Source organism: Coenobita brevimanus, chromosome 46 (assembly GCF_032717465.1).
Source record: "Coenobita brevimanus isolate Jiangsu-jjx chromosome 46, ASM3271746v2, whole genome shotgun sequence".
Taxonomy (NCBI): Eukaryota; Metazoa; Arthropoda; class Malacostraca; order Decapoda; family Coenobitidae; genus Coenobita; species Coenobita brevimanus.
In genome coordinates, this window is record NC_136999.1 from 2,845,971 (window position 1) to 2,871,620 (window position 25,650).

General features: G+C 41.9%; 2 protein-coding genes across 2 annotated transcripts in view; one reads left to right on the plus strand and one right to left on the minus strand.

Annotated features, from left to right (window-relative positions):
* Positions 1 to 10,130, minus strand: part of Ate1 (arginyltransferase 1) — a 46,130-nt gene extending 36,000 nt beyond the window's left edge. The window contains exon 1 of the mRNA XM_080271422.1: positions 10,053 to 10,130. The gene's annotated coding sequence lies outside the window, so the exon portion shown is untranslated. The remainder of the gene's footprint in view (positions 1 to 10,052) is intronic.
* LOC145398752 (85/88 kDa calcium-independent phospholipase A2-like) lies at positions 1 to 24,055 on the plus strand. Its single transcript, XM_080271550.1, has 15 exons — positions 1 to 135; positions 3,044 to 3,148; positions 3,854 to 3,960; positions 5,341 to 5,559; positions 7,042 to 7,219; positions 7,729 to 7,971; positions 8,238 to 8,363; positions 8,891 to 9,055; positions 9,990 to 10,240; positions 12,433 to 12,626; positions 18,099 to 18,249; positions 18,848 to 19,033; positions 19,271 to 19,442; positions 20,516 to 20,611; positions 23,404 to 24,055. The coding sequence occupies exons 2-15, from the start codon at positions 3,047 to 3,049 to the stop codon at positions 23,629 to 23,631; spliced, it is 2,418 nt and encodes an 805-aa protein (XP_080127676.1). The 5' UTR covers positions 1 to 135; positions 3,044 to 3,046; the 3' UTR covers positions 23,632 to 24,055.
* The last annotated feature ends 1,595 nt before the right edge of the window (positions 24,056 to 25,650 follow it).

A 25,650-nucleotide genomic window follows, 5' to 3' on the forward strand; every position in this document is an offset into this window, starting at 1 on the left:
CGCATTATCTTGGGATATCTTCGAGTGTAGCCTACGTCATTTAACAAATTTCTTCAATTATCATCATGGGAGGATGTACCTTGAATACCCTAGCCAGCACATAGATTATCACAAGGAATCATTTTATAATTGGAGGTTGGTTGTGTCATCCGTGTATTGGTCATATATGTCGCCTAAAGTACTGTGATTTCCCATTCTGTACCATCTTTAATTTTTTTTTTTTCTCAAGGACTAATTTGAATTCCCAAGGCAGAAGATTATCTCAAGGAATTATCTGAAAAAATGTGGTTTCCATCCATGTTCTATTGAAGTCATTAATTCACTGTCATTTCTTATTTTTGTCATTTTTTCTCTGATACAATTAAAGAAACTGATAGATTTGTCAGTGTTTAACCCATTAGCTTTTGAAGTTCCTGTGCGAGCTATTTTGTTGGAAGAGTGCTAGGCACACTGCTTTCTGCTTGTCGGCCCATAGTCGTGAAGCTCGCATGTTTCAACCCTGGGGTTCCCTTCTTTGTTAAATATTGAAAATGCCCAGTTCCATCCTATATTGAGGGCCCTGGGTGCAGATGGGTTAAAGTGCATGTTTTAACTTTGAATTTTCCTTCATATGCCAGTAGCCTACATGTGCTTGTCACCAGTATGTGTAATTCCAAATACAGGGTACAGTACAGTAGTTACTGGTGAAGGAATCAACTGGTTATTGGACACTAATGCTTACCTGAGTAGGTTTATTATGTTATAATGATAGATGATTTTGAGTTTCTTCTTATAGACTGGGGAGCTGTTGTGAACTTTTATGTAATTAAGCATAATCAGCCCATCTGAACATTACTGATTAAACCTTTCAACCTGAGGATGTATTTTTGTATTTTACTTGTTCTGTCTACTATTTTATTTCAATGATTTTATTCCAGTTTAAAGAGGCCTGTCATAGTAGAGGCATTTATTAACCCTGTAACTAAAGTGATATTGCATGAACTAAAAAAAAAAAAAGTCATAAGTCGTGTGGCCTGTACTGTATGAAATTCCTTATTCTCGGCCAGAATTCAAACCATGCCATGTTCTAGCATAATTTGGCTCCTTGGGTTTCTTAGGAGCATAGTAAAATTGTCTGACATAAGCTTAATGACGAAAAGTACGTGTTTGCCAGTCAGAGAGTTAAGGCAGTGCAGTATCAAACCCTGCCAGCTTATAAGGTTTGTCCTAAGCTGAAAAGAATCATCAGGGCTGGGGTCACCAGTAGAAAATCCACATAAAGACTTACACATGGTGAACTGTGGTAAACTACAGAGACGGCAATATACAAACGCATCCCCGAACTTCTTCGGTTGAGCACACCTATGCAGTTTTTGTATGGTGGTTGAGAGGAGGGACAAAGAAAAAAAGAGAGAGATAGGAAAACTTACAGCTCAAGTTGCATAACCTCAAGGACATAGTTTAAACTAAAAGACACACTTTAAACTCAAGGACACAGTTGATTGAATTTAGCCGTGGAATGACTTTTCGAACTGGAAGCTGAATATTTGGCCATCCATCATTAATACAGTACCTTCAGTAAATTATAGTGTAAGGATGTCTTACACTGACTAAAATTATCTTACCAGGAACAGAATGACAAAGATATCCTCAGGCTGAAGGTGTATAAAGATGAGGATTTATTTCAGTTTGCTGCTTGATAACCCTTTATCAATTAGCTGTGGGTCCACTGTGGTATATATAGTATTGTTGTAGCTTCTTCCTAACAGTATTAAATTGTATCTCGGAAAAAAAAGAAATTGATACATCCATCCCTATCAGAATCATAGTGGAACAACATTCTGTTACTCCCATACTGAGATAACTCTCTAATGACTAGAACAATACAGTATGATTCAGCTGAGCATAGGAACCTGTGAAGGTTAATAATGATACCATTAACCCATTGATGGTTGAGATAACTCGTGTATTTCAATCCAGCCAGTGCCAATCAAAGGAGCCTGTAAGTTTTAGTAACCTGAGTAGCAGCATAATTACTAGTACAGTAGCTTATACAGTATGTCATCAGAGAGAATTGGTTAAGCTCTGTTTTATGTGTGTATTTTCCCTCTCACAGATTTTAGATTTCTGTACTCAGTAACTGCAATCTAGTGGTGCATAGTTTGAGGGTGGAAATTACTAATTGAGTACAGTATGATGTGTATTTTCCCTCCCACAGCATTTTTATTTCTGTAGTCATTAGCTACAGTCATTGGTATACACTCAACCCTCGGCTATCACTCCCAATTGGTCCCACTATGGCTGCGCTATAGCATAAACTGTGATAGCCGAATTGAAGAACTTATGGTAATAATTCTAATTGGTGCCATGACATCAATATTTACCCCTAAGATACCTTTTTTGTACCACAAATTAATATATAATAGTCTAAAAATGTGCATTTTTTATGATGTGATCATGATTCTTATAAATACCCCTCACAGTTGATTCATTGATGTTATGTTTCTTCCCCACACTTCGTTTGGTCTCACCATTCTCTATAAGTTTCACATTTCCAGTTTATCTGCATAACTTAGGTTCTTCCTCTTCTTTATTTCCCTGCCAGGTGCCACATCATTATGTTGGGTGATGGTAGGGGGACGGGGAGGGGATACGTTGGCCATGGTCAAATAAAAAGGGTTATTGTTCTCGCTATCACTGTTCATGGTCTGAGGGCGCGCACTTGAATGGTTTGGCGGGCACGAGACTCGGTCGGGAGGCCAATCAGCGCTCAGCTGGAGCTGACATCACACGACCAATCACGGAGTGAAGCTTTTGTTGACTGGGCGGAGCACTGGAGCCTGGCCTATTTGAGATTTTCGAACATTTGCAGTGCATGATAGCAGGCATTTAGTGCATGGTAAAGGTATTCAGGTAGTTTTTCATATACGGTAGGCGTGATAGCGAGATACGCTATAGCGGAACCCGTGATAGCCGAGGGTTGAGTGTATATGAACTTGGACATTACCAGTTGAGTACATTATAAGGACATGGTGTTGCTTTACTTAAACAATCCTTTTTTTAGATAATGGCATTCTTGGGGAATTTACTGAAGACCATCCTTGGGTCTGAGGGACCATCAGGAGATACTGTAACTGAAGTCGGCATCTCACAGTTCACAAGGATACCAGTGAGTTCATAATTTCTAGTGAACAATGAAATATACAGTATTTACATAACAGGACAGGAAAATAATGCACTTATAACCCTTTAAATATTTTTTTTATCAAGTTGGGATATTGTTTTGGCTGTTATCAGATGATTTTACACAGTTGTGGGAAAGTTTAGGCACTGGAAAGGTAAGAGTATCATCTTTAGATTTTTAGATATTGTGGATTTTACCAAGATTAATAAAAAAATTTAGCAAGCAAAAATAAAATCCATGATTGTGATCAAAGCATTGTTAGTTAAAATGTTTCAGCCAGATCACTAGTTCGAGCTCGGATGAAAAATTGCCATTGGCAGTACAAGACATTGTAATGATGTCAACAGATCAGTCATACCCATCACTCAAAAGTACTCCAGTAGTTGTAGCCAGGCAGCCACAGAGGGATTACGTATTTTATTGACAATTATGATACAAGTAGGGTACTATAGATTCTGGATTTGTAACCACATATAAGCATATGCCATGCCCTATAATAGTGTTACATACTATCTCTGTTTATTGCCGGACACCATAATCCCGTAAGGGGTGGCCATGAACAAATCGCCTCCATTTTGCCCTGTCCCCTGCCATTTTACTGCCCTCCCCCCAGCTCACACACACCCTCTCTAATGTACCTTTCCACTCCATCCCTGCATCTCATCCTGCGTACACACTATGCATTTTTAGGTCCAGTGCCGAGAAGACTGCCTAGTGCTGTATGGCCCGACAAACAGCAAAAACTATGAGCTGCTTCTGCACCAGCCAGTTCAGAACTCCCTTTCAAAAGCATATAGGTAAGGTCCACATGCAACCAATTATGCCCTTTATACTCTAACTTGGCCTGTAATTGACATTGCCCATTTTGAGTAACGAGTTGTAGTGTTTTAAGTGTGCTCTACCAGTAGTCTGTAAGTGTTCTAAGTAGGGTGACGTGACCTAAATCCCTTACCTAAGGTCTGGCCTGATTCAAATTTTGCTGATAGACTCATTTCAGAGGAGCGCGCCGGCTCCTACTCAGTGAGTAACAGGACTGAGGCGGTGGAGAGTGGAGGTGTATACGAGTGCTTAATACATTATCGGAAAACCGCTCCCGGACTTTGAATTCACCAACAACTGATGAGGGAGGGGTTAACAGTAGCAGTAACTCCATCCATCCATCCATCATCCAATCCTATGTTTCCCTATGAGGAGTGTAGGAGCCCGGGGCTAGGCAAGTTGGTCCTAACATTTAAGATGAAAGTGACCAGCCTCACTCATCCCTGAGTGGCACTGTGTGAACAGTAAACCCCAACCATCCTTTGGATATAAACCTACACAGGCTTAATCTGATTTGAGTGCCTTAATTACCCTCGAAACCACCAGGCACCCTAATTTGGTTATATGGTTTCTACCCAGCATAGTACTGTAAATGGTTTCCTGGTGTACAGGAAACCATTTGGCTTGTCACTCAGTGTAGAGTCACCCATAGACGGATGGAAGAGAAAAGAATGAAGGAAAGAAAGACAGAAGAGGGAGTGTAAATTCACTTGTAGGCAGAAGGAAAAAGGAAAGAAAGACAGAAGAGGAAGGAAGGAAGAGAGGTAAGAGCAGTGGATGGTGAGTGCCTCTACCTATCACAGAGCAGTAAATTAACACATTAATATACTGTTGTTCATGAAGAAATGCTATGAAAAGAATGCGGTGTAGAACTGTACTGTAGCACTGTCTTCTGCCATTGAGGTATGTGAAATGAGCTGCAAAAGAATGAAAGTCTGTGCCAAGCTAATGTGAAACAACTACAGTAGTCAGGCTGCAGTACATGTGTTGCATTGACTTAACCCCCTCATCGCAGTGACATATAGCCATATGAGGTTATTCTTTCTATCTCCAGTCCCACTGAAAGAGTTGTGATATTTTGAAACTATCTCCAAACTTGCTGGGAGGACTGTTAGAGATTTTCATGTTTCAGCCTTTATCAAGTATCTGACTGCAATGATGCTGTCATAGATTTGTATGTATATTAGTGTGAATTGATTGACAGCAGTGGAGCTGTAATAGACACTTTTTTCTGTAATTGTGGATTTTGCAGGAAAAATTACCATTAAAAAAAATCAGCAATGAAGACTTAATGTATTTTCAGTCATAATCCTGATGTACAATAAGAACTGCGTGTAATTTTCCTATTACTGCTTCAGCCTGTATCGAGTATCGGACTGTGACAGTGCCACGATGCGGTTCATAGTCTTGAAGGAGGTGCTGCCACCATTGGTACAGCACCTCCCACATGAGATTGTGACACAGTCCAACCTACAGACCATATGTGACCTGGTTAGGGACCATCCCACTTGGACAGTGGCTCACGTGGCAGCTCAGCTTGGTATTGCACGGCTCTTCTCTCATCCAGCGGTGACCAAGTGGGTGGAGTACATTTACTTCCCTGTAGTTAATTGCTCATGTAATACTTCTGAGGGATATGCAGTGGGTTACTCTTGCCTTAAGTGTCTGGACTGAGTAGCCTAGCCCCTGGTCCTTTTGCTTTTGGTAGGGCAATACTGGATTGAGTAGGCTTTAGCCTTTAGGTTTCTGTTTAACCCATTCAGTTCTAATGCAACGCACTTACTTACATCTTACACTTAATTTTCACATCAGACATCCTTCAGCAGATTGTATTAATAAAACTGGTTGTGTAGTGACCGGGGAATTAACCCCTAAAAGATGGGTGTCCGGATATGCTGTCCGAGGGTATTAGGGTCAAAAAGACAGGTGACTGCATATGCAGTCATGCCCCCCCACCCCACACACTCCACCCCACTACCACCACACCCACACACTCCACCCCCCCTACCACCACACCCACACATCACCCCCACCCTCCCCACCCCATCCTCCCACCCCAACCCCACCACCTCCCCTCCCACTGCCCCAACCCCACACTCCCACAGTCCCCAAAAATCCCTCCACACCCCGAACCTCTCAGCCACCCCCTACAACCCCTAACCCCCACCCTCCCTACCCCCAACCCCTCACCATCCATGCCCCACACCCCCCACTCCCCCACCATCCCCCAATCACCCCCACTCCCCCACAATCCCCCTTCATTACCTCCACCTCCTATCCCTCACCCCCTATCCCGCCACCACCCCAACCCCCTATCCCCTACCCCCCTTACCCACCTCCCCCGACACCCCAACCCCCTATCACCTACCCTACTAACCCACCTCCCCCTATACCCAAAACCACCCCACCCCTCCAACCCCCACTGCCACTCATCCCATACCCACCCCCACCCCTCTGCCCACCACCCTACCCCCCTCCCCACCCCCATTTTCTCACTCCTATCCATCATCCCCCCACCCCCACCCTACCCTCCAAACCCACCACCCACCTCCCCCAACTACCCAGCCCACCCTCCCACACAACCCCCACCACTCCTCCCACCCTACACCACCACCCCCCACAAACCCCCCACCATATCGCACCCGCCGATTGTGCCCTTCCTGAGCATATGTCAGAACATTCCAATACCCTTCTTTTAGGGGTTAATACAGTGTAGTCTACTCAGCTTCTTACCTAGACGCTTTCAGTACCAAACACTTAACTGGACACTTTCAGTACCTATACAGTATGCCGTATTGTAGCAGCCTAGATGTTATGATTTCAGTACTGGTAGTTCCATAGGAGCATTCTGTATATAGACTTCCTCCGTACATCAAAAACTGTTTACGGTATCAAGAAGCTAAGTAGGCAAAGGACTCATAAGGTTTTAACTGTTTTTTCTTGTTTATGTAGCTCTGCATATGGTTATATCTTGTCATATTTGGTTTCTTATTTTATGGCATTCATATTGGTATACAGTACAGTTCTTGTCATGGAATTCAGTATGTTATATTTCCCAGATATGCAGACACAGCTGACATAGAAATGAAAGAAACGCCTTTACACCTGGCGATCAAGAACAAATACACCGACATCATCCGTTGTCTGCTGGAGATGAATGTCAGTGTTGATGCTGTTGATGTCAAAGGCAACTCCATCTATCATGCTGCAGCAACCTCAAATGAAGCTATCATCAAGGTAGAGTTTATTTTGAAAAAGTTGTTTGTTCCTGAAAATAGTTTCTGATGAGTGTTAGGCAGAGCTGAAAAAGAAAGAATTAACCAGTTGCTGGAACTGTAAAGAGATCAGTTGTGTAGATCTTATAATATCCCTTATCCTTTGACGTAAAAGCAACTTGAGAGGTAGAATGCAATAAGTATTACTGATGGTAGCTAGAGGTAACAGCCAATCATTTATTATCCTTTGGGGGGCTCCTTAGGGCCCAGGGCAAAGGAGGGCCCAAGGCCAGGCTGCTGATCATTTAAGTTGTAGGAGGCCACCTTATGTCCCTGGCAGTATTTAGATTACAGAAAACCTCCAAGCTGCCTTTTCAGCTCAAACTGTTGTGGATAAACACACAATCTCCTCAACCCAGTATGTCGGTCAGTTATAGATAGAATATTAGGGGTTTTATTATTAACCCTGAAATCATACCAAGTTACATATCACCTGTACTGTAGTATATTTATTTTACATCTCTCTTGCAGCTTGTAACCAGGAAGGAGTCCAGCCTTTTGAACATCCCCAATGAGGCGGGTAAGACACCACTACACCTTGCCTGTGAGGGGGACAAGCCTGATTGTGTAAAGGCGCTGCTTTGTGCCGGCGCAGATGTCAACGTGGCGGCCACACACGACTCCACATTACCTATACACTCGGCCATGGCTGCCAATAGTACCCTCTGTGCCAAAGAAATCATCACAATGTATCCCAACCAACTGAATGTCAAGGTGCAGCCGGATATTAGCAGCCGGATATTATAGCCATTAGATATATGAGAAGACGTCTTCCTAAAATAATTTTCTCCAGCTTTTACAGGAAGGCCCCATTTCTCTAGGTGATATTACTCTTAATATGACAGAATTTATTTATAATCATCATCTTTTTTGCGTGTTTCCAGGGGCAGATGCATTATAACTTCATGAAATACAAAAGCAAACAAGTCAGGATTTTCATTTATATACCAGTCTACAATAACATTATTAAATGCATACAGGATATGAAGCATGGAGGAACTCCCCTGCATTGGGCCACATCCCGGGAAATAATTACTGCTATGGCAGACTTGGGCTGTCTGATTAATGCCAGAAATTTCCATGGCGCCACAGCTCTGCATAAAATGGTACGTTGCTTTTGATGAAAGATGCACACATGCACTTCACAGAGAACATAGAAGTTACATGATTAGAATATATGGATTAGCTCATGTAAACATAATACAGTATGTATTGTCTGCAAAGAGTGCGTATGATTACAAAACAATAAGTGTGGCAAATATATTAAATCTGACTAAATTGATTCACTCATTTCAATGCACTAGCCCTGGTGTTGGTGCATGGTAAAGTTTCTGGTCCATTAAAAACCTTTAGCTGTACCATGTCCAACTCCAATATGGTGATTCTTAAAGGAAAAGCATGGCATAATTTACATTGCAAATATAAAGATTTTGTACCAAGAGTTATGAGGGGTTATTATTTGGTATTTAGTAAGAGCATTTTCCACGATGACATAATAATACCATAGCTATGTCATGGTCAGAACTACCATCCGTCCATCCATCCATCCAATCCTTTATGGCCCCATCAGGAGCTTAAAGGGCTGGGTTTAAGCTACTTGCATTATACCCACATCTAATAATTGACACTGCAGGTGGAGAACAATCGGCTGGACTGTGTCTTGACGCTTCTGAGCCGAGGAGCAGATGTCAACATTCCAGACGAACAAGGCAACACTGCACCTCACCTGGCCACATCACCAGCTGTCCTTCAGGCACTCCTTGTCTTTGGTGCCAACACTGCTCTTACCAATAATCAGGTGAGGGATTTAATGAACACCCAGTCATCATTGTAAGTCAGAGATGTGTTTCCAAGGGTATCTCAGCTGTATCCATGCAACTCATCATTATTGTCATCATCATCGTTACAGTACCATATCATCATCATTGTAGATGAGGTACGATTGAGCAGCATTGACAGAGGTAATCAGAATACAATATTGTACAAACTCTCAGCTCCCAAATTATGATTTCCTAATTCCTCCACTTTCCTAAATATTTCAGATCTAAATTTCAGATTTTCAAAGACCTCCACTTCCAAAATAATTTTCCATGCTGTTAGGGGTGTTGATAGCACCTGTCTTTTGAAGGCAGTTTGTTTTGTGTTTGTTCTATGTATAGAAATCAGAAATGCATCTGAATTAGTTCAAGTAAGATTTTGTTCAAAACAGGCCAGTGAATTTGGAGGGGTCATTACCTCAAGCAGTGGTGGCCCTCCAAAGGGAGGGGAGTGGGTGAAGTGGAGGCGAGTTATGAGAACCCTTTACTGCTGGGTGCCGTAAGTCACTTTTAGTAAATATTTTTGAAATCAGACCCGTGTGTGGCTGTGTGCAGTGGGTAATGGATACCAGAGCAGGATTCAAAGATTCAGAATGCAGTATTCCCAGTAGCACAGTTTAACTAAATATGTGTAGTGTATGCAGTTTTCAAAATCTTGCCACATCTCAGGAAGCATAGCCTATTTATAAATTTTTTTGTTAATGAGATAAAAAAAAAAAAAGTTCGTAAAGTCAGCATATATCATGTGTTTCTATTCCATAAAGCCACGTCATAGTACTGTAGGCAGTTTTTTGTGTTACATCATTTTTTCTTTTATTATTATTATGATTCTGCATTCCTAACTTCTCCATTTTATGTAAATTTTGGTCAGGTATTTTAGATGTAAGAGTTTCTACTGTATTACTACACGTACAGGGGTCAACGCCACGTCACATCCTAGCCGGAAGCTCAATACAGGAAAAGAACACAATGCTATACCTGCTACACGCTGTTGGGGCACCACGCTGCTCCACACGCATGTCCAACTGCACAGATGGATGCTCCCCAACTGGCTCCTTTGATGGGGTGCCCAACGAGGTCAGTCCGATCAGCCGCAGCCGCACTGGTTATGACGACTTCCTGAATTCAGCCATATTGGGGAGGACCATCAGGGATATGACACTTGGGTGAGCTGGTGGTGGAATGATAGCTGTTGACATTTTAAAGGTGTACAGGTAGGGACAAAAGTTCACCTGCCATTACACTGCATCTGCATTACACGTAGGGCATGTCCGTCAGTTTCCTCTCAGATGCATCATATCAGGGAGAATCATGTGTGGCCAGAGGAACATACCAAGTTGCTTTCAGACTGTATTAGCAAGAATGGGAAAGTGAGAAATGGAAGAGGTGAAAAATTAGGCAAACATTGTCCCTGACTGTACAGTATGATCTTTTTGTTTTGTACTTAAGCTAAGGCAACTAATATGTGTGTATGTTACAGATAGAAAGGAATTCCTCATAATCTGACACTTAGATGATGATGGTGCATATTGTCAGATAACAAATACAACAGAAAACTGAACTGTTTTAAGTCCTTTTGCTTCCTATAAAGCTGGTTTTTAGAGCTCTTAGTTTACAGTACCAGCCAAATGAAAATGGTTATGGTACTGTACTGTATTTTAGAACACATGTCAGGAGGAAGGTGAGAAGAGAGGAAGAAATTAGTAGGATCGATGTAGTGGAAGAAATGAAGAAAGCCAAAATGGGGAAAGCCCCAGGAATGGATGGAGTCTGTGGTGAGTGCTGAAGCATGGGGGAGAGATAGTAGTAGAATGGATGTGGAAGATGTGCAGATTGGCCTGGGCAGAAGGTAGAGTCCCGGAGGATTGAAAGTCATGTATAATTATTCCCCTGTACAAAGGAAAAGAAGTGTGTGGTAATCATAGGGGCATTTGTCTTTTTAGTGTAATAGAAAAGGTTTATGACAGGATACTTATCGACAGAGTTAGGGAAATAACAGACTTGGAGAAAAAGAGAGAGGTTTTAGGAGGGGGAGAGGTTGCATAGATCAGACATTCATTCATAGGTCTTTAGTGGAAAAGTTTCCAGAGAAGGGAAAGAAATTGTATACTGCCATCATGGATTTGGAGAAAGCATATGGCAGGATGGATAGACAAGGAATGTGGAAAATATTAAGAACATATGGAGTAGATGGTCAGTTGCTGAATGCTGTGAAGAGTATGTATGAGGGCGCTAAGGCTGCAGTGTGTGTGGATAATGAACTGAGTGATTTTTTTCTGTTTGAATGTTGGATTGAAACAGGGTTGTGCCATGTCTCCATGGTTGTTCATTATATATATGGATGGGGTTATAGAAGAGATACAAGATAGAGTAGTGAATGTTGGAGTGGCCCTAATGAGTGAGGGCAGCGTTTGGAAACCTCCTATACTGTTGTTTGCAGATGATACTGTATTGTTAAGTGAAGACGAAGGGTAACTGCAAGGCTTGGTGAATGAGTCTGGGAGAGTGTGTAAGAAACAGAATCTAAAGATGAATGTAGGGAAGAGTATAGTTATGGTCTTTGAAAGAAATGAAGTCACCGGATGAACAGTGAGGTTGGATGATGAGGAAATGGAAAATATGAGTGCACTGAAGTACCTGGGTAGTGTGATGAATAAGGATGGAAGTTTGGAGGGTTAAGTAATTGAAGGGTACGGCAAGGAAGAAAGGTTGCTAGTTCTTTGAAAGCAGTGATAAGAAACAGGGAACTGTGCATGGAATAAAAAAGTTGCTGCATGACAGTTTTGTGATACCAACTCAAACATATGGAAGTGAAGCTTGGACCATGTTGGTAGGACCAAGTCAGGAGAGCAGTGGAAATGAGTTATTTGAGAGGAGCTTGTGGAGTTACATGGAGAGACAGAATGGCAGTTGAGGAAGTGAAGCAGCGTTGTAGTGTAGATGTGGATGTGACAGAAAGCATTAGAAGAAATACATTGAGGTGGTTTGGCCATGTGGAGAGGATGGAGAGCAAGAAACTATTGAGGAGAGTGTATGTGAGTGAGGTGGAGAGGGGGAGAGGGAGGGGGAGGCCATGGGTGAGATGGAGGGACGGAATGGCGAGATATATGAGAGAGAGGGGTGTGAGCTGGGAGCAAGGCAGTGAAGTGATGGTGGACAAGACAACATGGAGGAGATTTGTTTGTGACCACCCCTTATAGGATTAGGGCATCTAGCAATTAATAGCTAGATAGATAGATGTCAGCTTATAATGAGGGCTTCCTGTGCATTCATAATTAACTGACTTGTGTGTTATGCTTTGATTATGATGATGATGGTGATGATGGTTTGCTGTATTATATTCCCTTCTTTGTGTCAGGTTTGGTGGGCTGGAGGCAAAACACAGTACTGGTGGGCGTATTCTGTGTCTAGATGGAGGGGGCATCAGGGGCCTGGTTCTAATTCAGCTGTTGAGTGCATTGGAGGAGGCTGCCGGGAGACGAGTGTACGAGATGTTTGACTGGATTGCTGGCACAAGTACCGGTGGCATTCTGGCTCTTGCACTGGCCATGGGTAAGTATAGTATTACACACTTTATACAGATTTCATACACCCTCTGTACATACTTCATACACTATCATGCATTTCTTACATATACTTTATACTTCATAGCCATTATATACCTTATACACACTTTATGCATACCTCATATACCTTCATATACTTTATACACATTTCATGTGATTTATGTTAAACTGCAGCATCAATTAGAATATTTGGTAATAATGCACTTACTGTACTTTACTTATCTGATTGCTGCACTGGAGAAGAACTTGTGTGTGAAAAGTTTCCCTTATAGTATTATTTCTGAAGTAAGAAATGCCTATAGTTCACTTTTTCATAGCATTCCAAAACTAAATCCTTTAAAGGTGATGTATTTTAGTGCTTTATATACTTTTCCTAGCTATATCATCATCATCTAATCCTGTGTTGCCCCATGAGAAGCATAGGAGCCTGGGGCTAGGCAAGTTGGTCCTGACATTGAAGATGAGAGTGACCAGCCTCACTCATCTCTGAGTGGCAGTACATGAGCAGTAAACCCCAACCATTCTTGGATATAAACCTGCACAGGATCAATCCCATTGGAGCACCATAATTACCCACTAAACCACCAGGCACCATAGTTTGGTCATATGGTTACCACCCAGCTTAATAAATAGTTTCCTGGTTAACAGGAAACCATTTGGCTTGTCACTCAGTGTAGAGTCACGCATAGGCAGGAGGAAGAGAAAAGAATGAAGGAAAAAAAGGCAGAAGAGGGAGTGTAGAGTCACCCTTAGGCATAATGAAAAGGAAAGAATGAAGGAAAAAAGAAGAGGACAGAAGGAAGGAAGAGAGGAAAGGGCAGTCACCCGAGAGCAGCACTACACCGAGTAAGTGGATGGTGAGCATCCTAACATACCACTAAGGTCCTGCAAGAATAATTTTCCATTCAGATAGAATGAATAATAAAAGACTTATAGACTATGTAGTGAGATCAGAAATGAGGAGAATGAGAGGGCAAAAAAACAGTAAGATGATGAAAGAAAAGAATATGTGAGTGGAATGAGAGATTACAAATGTCTCAGCTCGAGATGTATGTATATCAAGTTCAAGTTTGAGAAGGTGAAAGTGGCAGTGATTGTAGCATATGCACTGTGTGATGATAAGAATGACACACATAAAGAAAGGTTTTGGGATGAGCTGAATGAAGTACAGAAATAGGAGAAATACCCAGGAGTTGTAAAGTGTTTGTAATGGGTGATATGAATGGTAGAGTAGGCACTGGTCGTGTGAATGATATAATGGATAGTAATAGAATACCAGGAGAGAATGATAATGGAAAGCAACTGAAGGACTTGTGTCAGGAAGGGAGGCTGTGCATTTGTAGCTCGTATTTCAAGCATAAAGATGCACATAAATGTATATGGTGCAGAGGAAATGGAGATCGTGTTGAAAGCAGCTTGATTGATTATGTGAAATTGATGCTGGGAAGTGATGCTGATACAAGGGTAGTGAGAGGATGATGTGGAGGTTTGTCAAATCATATGATTGTGGTATGCAAGATGAAGCTGAGAGGAGTGAGGTGGGTCAGAAGGAGAGCAGCAGTCAGGGAGTGAGACAGAAAGTCAAGAAGCTGAGGGTCAAAGAAATGGCAGATAAATACAGGGCCAAAGTAGAAGAGGAGTTATAATCATTGAATTGGAATGAAATGGATGTGGACAACTTGTGGAATGCATGTAGAGATTGTTTAGTTAGGAATGCTAAAGTGGTGTGTGGTGTTGCAAGAGTAACAGTGAGGAAGAAAAGTACTGCATGGTGGGATGAAGAGGTTAAAAGAGCAGTGGAGGAAAAGAGGAAGAAGTGGCTAGAGTGGATGCAGGACAGGGGTTCAATTGAATATACTGAGAGCAAGAAGCAAGTAAAGAGATTGGTGAAGAGGGAAAAGGAGGAGGTAAATGATGATCTACGAAGAAAAATGAATCCAAATTACTCTGAAAATAGGAAGTCATTCTGTAAAGAGGTGCGGCAATGCAGAAGTGACAGTCGAAAGATATGTGAAAGTGTGAAGGATCTAAGTGGTAGATTATTAACCCATGGGGATGAAGTAAGGACCAGATGGAAAGGATAATTTGAAAGTCTGGTGAATGGGAATGGAGAGAGCAGAGCAGCTGTAAACATGATTAATTTTGGGGGTGTACAGAGAAGGAATGAAGTGCCAGGAAATGTGACACTTGCAGAAGTGACGAATGCTGTGAAATGGCTGAAAAATTGGAAAGCAGCTGGGGTTGATGAGGAGTATGCAGAGATGATTAAGTGTTGTGGAGAGAGCAGAATGAAGTGCTTGTTGGAAATACGTAAGAAGGCGTGTATGATTGAAACTGTGCCAGCAGAGTGGAAAAAGGCAGTAATTGCACCCCTGTACAAAAATAAAGGTGAGCAAAGTGAATGCAAAAATTATCGTGGCATTAGTTTTTGAGTGTTATAGGGAAGGTATGTGGAAGAATTATTACAGAAAAAGTAAGAGAGATATCAGAAGGCCTAGTGAGTGATGAACAAGGTGGCTTTAGGAGTGGTAGAGGATGTGTGGGTCAAATATTAGGAGTGAGACAGATAGTGGAGAAGGCTTGTAAGAAGGACTATAAGGTGTTTATGGCATTTATGGATCTGGAAAAAGCATATGACAAAATAGGCACAGAGAAGGATTGTGGAAGTTTACATATGTACGGTGTGGATGGTAAGCTGTTAGGTGCTGTTGAGAATTTTTATGATGGTAGTGAGGCATGTGTAAGAGTAAATGGGCATCTAAGTGAATGGTTCACTGTTAATGTGGGTATGTGACAAGGTTGTGTAATGTCCCCATGGTAGTTCAATATATATATATATATATATATATATGGATGGGATGATGAGAGAAGTAAAAGCACGAATAATGGAGGGAGGGATGGTGTTGGTAATGAATGGTGAGGCATGGAATATCTCAGATTGGATGTATGTTGATAATGCGGCACTACTTGCAAATACTGTACCAGACAAGAGCATGGTAGAGATAGTGCAGAGTTTTGTAGATGTCTGTGACTGTTGTGCCTTGAGAGTAAATGTAGAAAAGGATGGTTATTGAGAGAGAAGGTGACTCCCAGTGTTATGTCACAGTGAATGGAGAGAGAGAGTGGAATTAATGAGGGAGTTCAAATACCTGGGTACAGTGATAGAAAAGAGGAAAATGTGTAAAGGAAGTAGAAAGTAGAGTGACACAAGAAAGGAAAGTAGCTGGTACTATGAAGGCCTTGATAAGAAACAGAGGCTTGAGTGTTGCAGCAACGCTATGCTTAAATGAAGGAGTGTTAGTGCCAACTTTAACATACGGGTGTGAGACCATGGTATGGCATGAAAATGAAAAGTCAAGAGAAAGAGCAGTGGAGAATGGACTGTTGAGGAATGTATGTGAAGTACAGAGAGTGGATAGGATACGGAATATTGTGATTCGTGAAAGATGCAGAGTGAGGAAGTCTGTGGACACCAGAATCAAAGAGAGTATACTGAGATGGTATGGCCATGTGGATAACAGTAGAGGGGTGAAAAAGGTATACAGTAATCCCTCAATTATCTGACGTAATAAAGCCAAAGGCATGTCCAGGTAGTGGCAATGTTCAGATAATGAACAATATCCCCCTATTATACCCAGACATTACCTATACCCAACCTCCAACCTATACCTAACCTATTTGTACAGTGCCTGTGCTTACATTGGCAGTGTTTTCCAGTCATTCAGGCATATTTAGACATCAAAACACATATAGGAATATCCAGAGTAATGCCAAACACCAAGAAAACCATGAAAAAAAAAAAAAGAAAGAAGAAGAAAACCAAAAAAACACTTAACCCATACACTGCTATATGTACAGTACCTCTCCTAATTTTGGCACTTTTTTCAGGTCAGTCTGCCATATTTAGACATCCAGACACACATAGGAATATCCAAAGTAATGCTAAACACCAAGAAAATCATGAAAAAATAAAAAAAAATAAAAACCAAAAAACACCCTACCTACACACTGTTGCATGTACAGTACCCCTCCTAATTTTGGCACTGATTTTAGGTCAGTCTGCCATATTTAGACATCAAAATACACATAGGATTATCTTTATTAATGCTAAACACCAAGGAAAAAAGTGCATAAGCAACAAATGTCCACAAAAAAACTTAGGACAGTTGGAAAATTAGTTATCTAACACCAGTGATAACTGCTCCCGGGCGACAAAAAAATTCCACAGCCAATTATGTCCCCAGAATTGATTAGATTGGTATGAATGGTATACCATCATCTTTGCTTGTGTTTATACTATAAGATAAGCTAATAACAACACAGAAAACTGATGATTAAAAGAACAGAAATGAAGTGAGAATAAATAGTGTTTGAGTAAAATATGCCATCATATAACTTCCCACCATCCTGTTGCAAAATTTTGCTAGCACCTTCCAAGAGTTATGCACATGTCTAGATGCAGAATTTCATGAGCTTTCCTGTGGTCACTTCAGAATTTCGATAAAACCAGTAGTATCAAATAAATCGCAAAATAATTTAAAAACTCACAAGTCAGTTCTATCAGCACAAGGGAGGGGAGAGAGTGAGGGAGGAGCCAGAAGGGTATGGAGGTGGGACAGGAGGGGGGGAGAAGCAAGGGTTTAGGCAGGATTTTCACCCTTCTGTCTTGAGGCGGACAGGCGCTTTTACCGTACATTTACTCGTGACTTGTGGTGTGTTAGACATGTGGTGGCCATTCAGAAACAAAACTCTTGGTGACTAAGAGACTTTGGACGTTCGCAAGAGAGGCAGACGGCCACTGTCTCGTGGCTTGTTGTCTGTGTTCGATGCGTGGTGGCAGCTGGGAAAGACAGCCTGGTACAGTATATCGAATGTTTGAACATGTTGGCTGGCCAACTGGCCGAAGCCCTCGGGGACTTTTATGTCTGGATAATAGGAAGTAAATTGGATACTGGTTTAATAGAGTCAAGGTCCAGTATCCAGATAATGAACAGGTCCAGATGCTGCACATCTGGATAAATGAGGGATTACTGTATCTGAGCAAATTTGAAGGAGGGAGGAGGTGAGGTAGGCCAAGAAGAAGAAGAGATATGATGGACAAGTGTGTGAGGAGAAGAGGTATGGAAGTTGTTGAGGCAAAGGGACTAACAAGAGATCAAGCTGACTGGCTGAATTTTGTGCAGAGAAGCACATGACCATGGATTTGACACTCCATATTAATGTGACAGCGTTTGGACTGACTCCGTCGGATAGGTTTATGTGAAGCTAGAGTATGTGGTGAAACCTTTTGGCCTATCAGATGGAGTCAGGATTCTGTGGGCTTGAGTGATGAGTGATTGGAAGTGTGGCCCATTGAACTGGGCAAACTGTGGCTGTCTGGATGCTGTAACTCCTCACCCCGCCCTAGGTGGGAAAGGAGGTCCGAATGATGATGATAACATTTGATTTCCCTTGTCAGGTAAGGATGTACGGTACACTCAGGGGCTGTACTTTCGCATGAAGGACCTGGTGTTTGTGGGGAGCCGGCCATACTCAGAGAAGCCCCTTGAAGACATCCTCAGGAGAGAGTTTGGCGAGAACACTGTTATGGCAGATATCAAGGGCCCAAAGTAAGATACCATTATTTGTAAAACCAAAATAGGTTACAATTGATCCTTGAATACCCCTTGCAAGACACAGTATAGAGGCTGTAGGCTAGGATGCTGCAGTTCAGAGTATTCAAGGATTTGTGGTATCAGCGCTACTGGAAATTATTATGACTGCAGGCTCATCTTTGTGGAAACATGGGATAGATCATATCATCCATCATACAGTACAGTCCAGTATCGCCCCATCAGGAGTGTAGGAACCCAGGGATAGACAATTCTGTCCAGACTTTGAAGGCAAGAGTGACCAGTTGCCTTCCTCCTGAGCATTGCATGAACAGTAAACCCATATTGGCCACAGCCAGTTGGAGCACATTAGCTCACTAGACCATCAGGCATCAGAAAATTGTATGAGGGCAGCAAGACTTGTGCACTGGATCAGTGCACAGTGCAAGGCCCCACCCTTGATCTCCCTACATGCATTAGAGAACTGTCCTGTAAAGGGGTTAGGTTCCCAAGTGCAACAGGGGGAATAAGCTAAGCAGCTACATTGTAGCCCCATTTGTCAATTTTTATCATACTCAAGAGACTTACATAACTGTGTTGTTTTGCTGCCGGTAAGGGTGGTGGTGACTGGAGTGCTGGCAGACCGTAGCCCAGCAGACCTGCACCTGTTCCGCAACTACACCAGTGGAGAGCAGCTGTTGCAGGGCCAGACTGGTGGTGCCTTCCCCTCCACCGAGACACCAGACCAGCAGCGGGTCTGGCAGGCAGCACGTGCATCTGGGGCAGCACCTTCGTATTTTAGGTTAGTTTTATGGCAGTTGTCTTTTTTTATGGAACCCAAGTTTGTCATACCAGTACTTAATTATTTTTCTTGCATTTTAGTGTCCCTAAGTTGTATCAAGGCAGTTTTCAGCTTTACTGTATTTTGATTCATAAACTTGTCAATTTTGTTATAAATAACCATTTATTTTGGATTTTAGAGGAAAAAAAGGCGATTTGTAATGAGGACCTAGCATCCCTCACTCTCTCTTGTGAATAGAGCATATAGGAGCTTCATTGACGGTGGTCTGATCTCCAACAACCCAACCCTGGACATGTTGACTGAAATAGCTGAGTACAACACCACCCTTAGTACCATTGGCCAAGACAAGGGTGTGGTGAAACCCACTGTTGTCCTGTCACTTGGCACAGGAAGACCACCTGTCACTAAGGTAACTATTATCATCATCATCCAAACCCTCTTACCTTTTACAGTAATACATGGGAGGGAAGGGTTCCAGAAACTGTAGCAGGAATGTAGAAAAGCTGAAAAAACTATCAAGCACATCATCAAATTATTGGCTTGGTTAGCATTGCTAGTTTCAAAGCTAACAGCCTGATTTTACCAGGATTCAGATCATGGTGTGAGCAACTGATGCCACTGGACTTAAAGTGTCCATCCACTGTCTGTGGGCTGGTAGATAAAATATATACCTAGGGGTGGTAATTGTGGTAACCTGGAGATGCAGTGACCTGTATCCAAGGGTAGTGGGTGAATAATATGCCACAGGCTCAGAGGTCTAAGATGCAGAAATGAGCACAGCAGCTAAGCACCTTGTGGCATCTGCTCTACCTTTTACCTGTACCTTGCATTGCAGACTAGATAATCATCACAAACTTGTGCCTCGTAATGCTTACTGGATAAAGCCATTCTGTTTACTATCAGATTTTAAAAAGGGTACAACCCTTGTCATGTACATCACCACACATACTTTGTACATCCACTTCAATCCTTTGTCATGTCACTGGCTTCCCCAGATTCCATACTGGTATCTCGATTATTTACACAGCTATGGTACTGTACTGATTTTATCCTTCCATCTTCCTCTTGGTAAAACAGTACAGTAGGTACTTTATATTTCCTGCCTTGAATCCAATTTCATGAGTGTCTTTTTTCATTTACTCATTGCTCTTGGATGGTTGTCTGTGAAGTAGAACCTTAACCCTCTCACTCTGATGACATATTTTAACACTTATTTTTGCTGTATCCAGATGACGTTTTTCAACTGAGGAGAAATTATCAAGATAGATGTTACCTTCGTTAACTCCTTCACAGCCTGATCTCTTTCCCAAAATTGATTACAATAATCTGAGGTTGTTCAGATGATGCATGGATGGATGGATGGTAACAGTAAAATTTACAATACTGTTATACCATTAACTCTGGTATTAGGTCGACTTTCCTTGTAGCCTACATTTGATGGGAAACAAAATTATGGCTAACTCTGATGATCATTGCTTCTAGGTCAGTGCCATCGACTGCTTCAAACCCGAAAGTATGTGGAGCACAGTGCAAATGGCCTTTGGACTCTCCAATGTGGCAAAGATGCTAGTTGACCAGGTAAGACAATTTATGTATAAGATATATGGCTTTTGCAATAATAAATTAATTTTCATTTATTCATCATCTAATCCTGTGTTGCCTCATGAGGAGCATAGGTGTCTGGGGCTAGGCAAGTTGGTCCTGACATTTAAGATGAGAGTGACCAGCCTCACTCATCCCTGAGTGGCATTACAGGAGCAATAAACCCCAACCACCCTTTAGATATAAACCTCCACAGGCTCAGTCTGATAGGACCTCTTTAATTACCCACTAAACCACCAGGCACCGTAATTTGGTTAAATGATTACCACCCAGTGTAGTAAATAGTTTCCTTGTGTACAGGAAACCATTTGGCTTGACACTCAGTGCAGAGCCACCCCTAGACAGAAGGAAGAGGAATGAATAATAAATTGATAATGTTTTGAAATACATGGAAATGCCCCCAGGTTATTCACTACCATGATCCCTCAGTGTTTGACAGTTCTGGTATAGTTGGTGGGATTTTACCAGATGGAACTGGACCACTCCCACAGGTAACACACTGGTTACATAGAATTAGGTGAGCCCTAGATATGAAGTAGGAATTTAGTATCCTTGTTTACTAGTCAAATTGACCCTCCAGTCTAACTGCAGTTGGTTATCAACTATACTGAAGGGTTAGGGATCTTAACGGTTAGAAAAAATATGCTGAAGGGAGTAAAGCATTACTGTTTGGTATATCATGGGTTGTTGGGGATGTGAATGAACTACAGTATTTTTTTTGAGATGGAGTGCTGCTGGAAGATTGCAGAACCAGTTGTGGCAAAAACGGGAATTTCTGAGGATGTGAGTTTTGTTAAAACAGCATCCACTGCTTTACTTTAAGACCCACCAGCACTGTGTTGAAAACACCCCAACCAATTCCATCACACCAGTCTGGCAAGAAGTAGCTACCTATTGCTTGTCACTGTGTAAACTGTTCAGTACTAATGCTTATATGTTGACATGTTGATGTGTATGATGCCTTCATTTACAACTGTACTTGAGTGTGTTGTCCCAGATGATTGGCTGAAGAGTGTAATTGTGAATGTGTACAAGGGGAAGGGCAGTGCCCTGGAAAGAGGAAATTATAGAAGTATAAAGTTTTTGGATCAGATAATGAAGGAAATGGAAAGAGTTCTAGAAGGTTGTAGAAGCAATAGTGAATATTGATGAGATGCAATTTGGGTTTATGCCAGGCAAAGGGACCACTGATGTCATATTCATTGTTCAACAGCTTCAGGAAAAATATATAGGAAAGAAAAGGGAACTGTACTTTGTTTTTGTCGATTTGGAGAAAGCCATTGACAGAGTCCCTACAGAGGTGATGAAGCAGGCAATGAGAAAGCTTGGGATCAAGGAGTGGCTGGTTAGGGTTGGTATGGCCATGTATGTGGGTGTTCACACCCAGGTAAGGGTGAATGGAGTTTTGAGTGAGGAGTTTTCTGTGAATGTTGATGTGCATCAGGGGTCAGTCTTGAGCCCCATGTTGTTTATTATGGTACTTGAATCCCTCTCACATGACTTCAGATATGGACTTCCATGGTAGATGTTGTATGCTGATGATTTGGTGTTGTTTGCAGAGAATGAAAGGGAGGCAGAGGAAAGATCTAGGATATGGAGAGATGGTATGGGCCACAAGGGCTTAAGAGTAAATGCAGATAAAACAACACTGATGATATCTAGGGCTGGTGATGGTACTGTCAAAGAAGAGGGAGAGTGGCCATGTGCGATTTGCCACAAGGGCGTGGGAAGTAATTCTGTCTTGTGCGGTGTTTGTGATAAGAGGGTGCACAAGAGATGTAGTGGTATTGGAGGTATACTGCGAGATAACGCTGATTTCGTGTGTATGGTGTCGGGGAGAGCATGTGGAGATTGCCTGGCACGAAAGGATTGAACTTGCTGGTGAGTCTCTTGAGTGTGTGAGAGAGTTTTGTTATTTGGCAGACATGTTATGCACTGGAGATGGGTCTGGAGCAGCTCTGTGGCTACCGTGGGGAGTGGTTGGAAGAAGTTCGGGGAGCTGCTGCCTCTCCTGGCATTGAGAGGGCTCTGTCTCAGTGCCAAGAGGTCTTTGTATGCAGCATGTGTTAGGAGTGTAATGTTGTATGATAGTGAGACCTGGGCAATAAAGGAAGAGGATATTCACAGGCTTAGACATACAGAAATGACAGTGATTAGGTGGATGTGCAGTGCATCCCTGAGTGCGAGGCATGAGGGGGCTAGGTTTACGATGGAAGAGTTGAGAGGTAGGATGGACTGGAGTGTATTGATGTTGTGATGAGGAGGGGTAAATTGGGATTGTTTGGCCATGTGGAGAGGATGGGGGATGATAATTGGGTGCAGAAAGTGAGAAGTGTTAATGTTGGGGGTAGAGTAGCAAAAGGTAGACCTAAAAAGACCAGGGATGAGGTCATTGAGTGTAACATCAGGAATGAGGGACTAAACAAGGAAGCGACCAGAGATCAAGCAGCATGGACAGCTGTCATTAGGTGACCGAGGTCAATGCACGCAAGCATTTTGCAGCCTTCAAAAACTAAACAAAAATGAAACTAGGCCTGGTGGGCCTTCAAAAATAGACTGCTTAGTCAGTAGATAGAATCAGATGCATTAAATAAAACAATTAGGTCAATTACTGTCGCAGTAAATACTGTCCACAGTACTGTATTTCTGTACTGTAACATGTTAACTGTTAGGTTAATAAGCTTTTCAGTGTCATCATCATTGCAGATTCATTAATGGGATGGAAAAATTAAATAGTCACCATTAATAATTAACTTCATTGTATACAGGCAACCATGGCAGACAACCAGACTGTGGACCGAGCCCGTGCATGGTGTGGGACATGTGGGATAGCGTACCTGCGCCTCTCACCACAGTTGTCCCTGGATGTGCAATTGGATGAGACCAGGGATGATATTCTAGTCAATGCACTGTGGGAGACCATGGTGTATGTAAGAGGCATGAGAGAACAAATACAGCAAATTATACCCCTTCTGGTACCTAAGCCATCAGCATAATAGGTGAGACTGTGAAAGCCTTATTCTGTTCTGCAGTATGATTACATCTTTTTTATTTTACCCTTGGTTCCGTGAGAGGCTTAAATTTATATACATGTACAGCTGAATGTACTTTTACCTAAGTTATCAACATTTTAGGTGAGATTGTAATGGCTCTCTTCTTAAGGAAGTAAATGCGAAGATGTAGGCAAGCTTCCAGTTAATTACAGTTATTTGTGAAACTCACAGTCAGGGTAAACTGTGTTCAGCTAAACTTGTACACCAGGCATGAAGCAGCCTACATATCACTCAAGGGCATTTATGACACTACAGTACTGTACTGAAAGAGTATTTCCTATGTCAAGTCTTTCATTTATTTCTGTGTGTGTTGCTTACTTTGCATATGATAAATTTAAACCCTATTTAACTTTGTTTGGAAAGTAAGCGTTTTTTCCATGCAGGTACATCGATACCTTGCACTGTGTGTGAGAACCTAAAGAAACACCCAGATTTTGTCCTAAAGTTGCAGAAGCACCAAAAATATGACACATAAACTAATGATATTGTATGCATTGAAACTGTATGCCAGTTATGAAATGGTAGGCCAGTTAAAAAAAGTAATCCAAAATTTTCTTTTCCTAATTTAACTCAAGCACCAAAGATTATCACTTACAAGGTATATTTATGTGTTTGTGTAGTGTAATATTGCTTGGACAAGGAGGGATGGTTTCAAGGTATTCTGTATATTGTAGAGAAGTTGTTTGTTTTTTTCATCATTATGGTAGGGGTGGTGTAGCATACTTTTTCAGGGAAGGGATTTTGTGGTTGTGTTGTGGAATGTGCTCATATCTTGTTTATGTAATTTTCAGTGAAGTATCGTACTTTTGTTTCCCGCTGAGAGTGATGTGTGTTTGTGGTCTCTTACATCATGCTTTTTTTTTTTGGGGGGGGGGGGCAATAGGGCCCTGGACATTTGTAATTTCATGTTATGTGCAAGGGAATTATTTGTAAATTAGCTGAGGAAGCAACAGACTGAACAAAGTTTCAAAATTAATAAATGAAATGTGTTTGGTGATCTACAAGACAAGCACAGCAAGAGCAGCTTAATCATATGAAGAACATTTTTGTGTGAAATGTTGCCACTTAGGTGGAACCAAGAATTTTGATGGCTTGAATGGATGTATGGCCCATTTCACTGGGCACTTTGCTGTTAGTTCTACTTTTATGCTCCCTTTTTATTTCTGAATTCTACCCATTCCATATGTTAGTGGAAAATAGGGTTAGGATGATATTAGTGATAAAAGTTTATTTCTTGATTATAAATGTTACTAAAGTTACCATGTGGTAGGTGGGGGCACTCACCATCCACTCACTCGTTGTAGTGCTGCTCTCGGGTGTCTGCCCTTTCCTCTTCTACCTCCATTACTTCCTTCCTCTTCTCTCTTTTTTTTACTTCATTCTTTCCTTGTTCTTCTGCCTATGGGTGACTTTACACTCCCTCTTTTGTCTTTCTGTTTTTCATCCTTTCTTCTTCCTTCTGCCTGTGGGTGACTCATTACTGAGTGACAAGCTGAATGGTTTCCTGTACACCAGGAAACCATTTACTGTGCTGAGTGGTAACCATTATAATCAAATAATGGCACCTGGTGGTTAAGTGGGTAATTACGGCATTCCAATCGGATTGGGCTGGTGAAGGTTTATATCCAAGGGGTGGTTGGGGTTATTGTTCACTCAGGGATGAGTGTGGCAGGTCACTCTCATCTCAAATGCCAGGACCAACTTGCATAACCCTGGGCTCCTACGCTCCTCATGGGGCAACGTAGAATTGGATGATGAATGGACGAAAGTTACTAAGAACTTATGTACAGTAAAGTTGTATTTTAAAGTTTATTTGTAGTACTGCTAGGCACAGTGGGATTAGAACTTTTATTCTTTGCCACCATAGGAGTGCTTCAAACAGGGGTTAACTTTAGTGTCCCTCAACTCATTCACTACCAGACAGCCATCTTAAGCTGCATGACATTGCAGTGTATGAGTAAG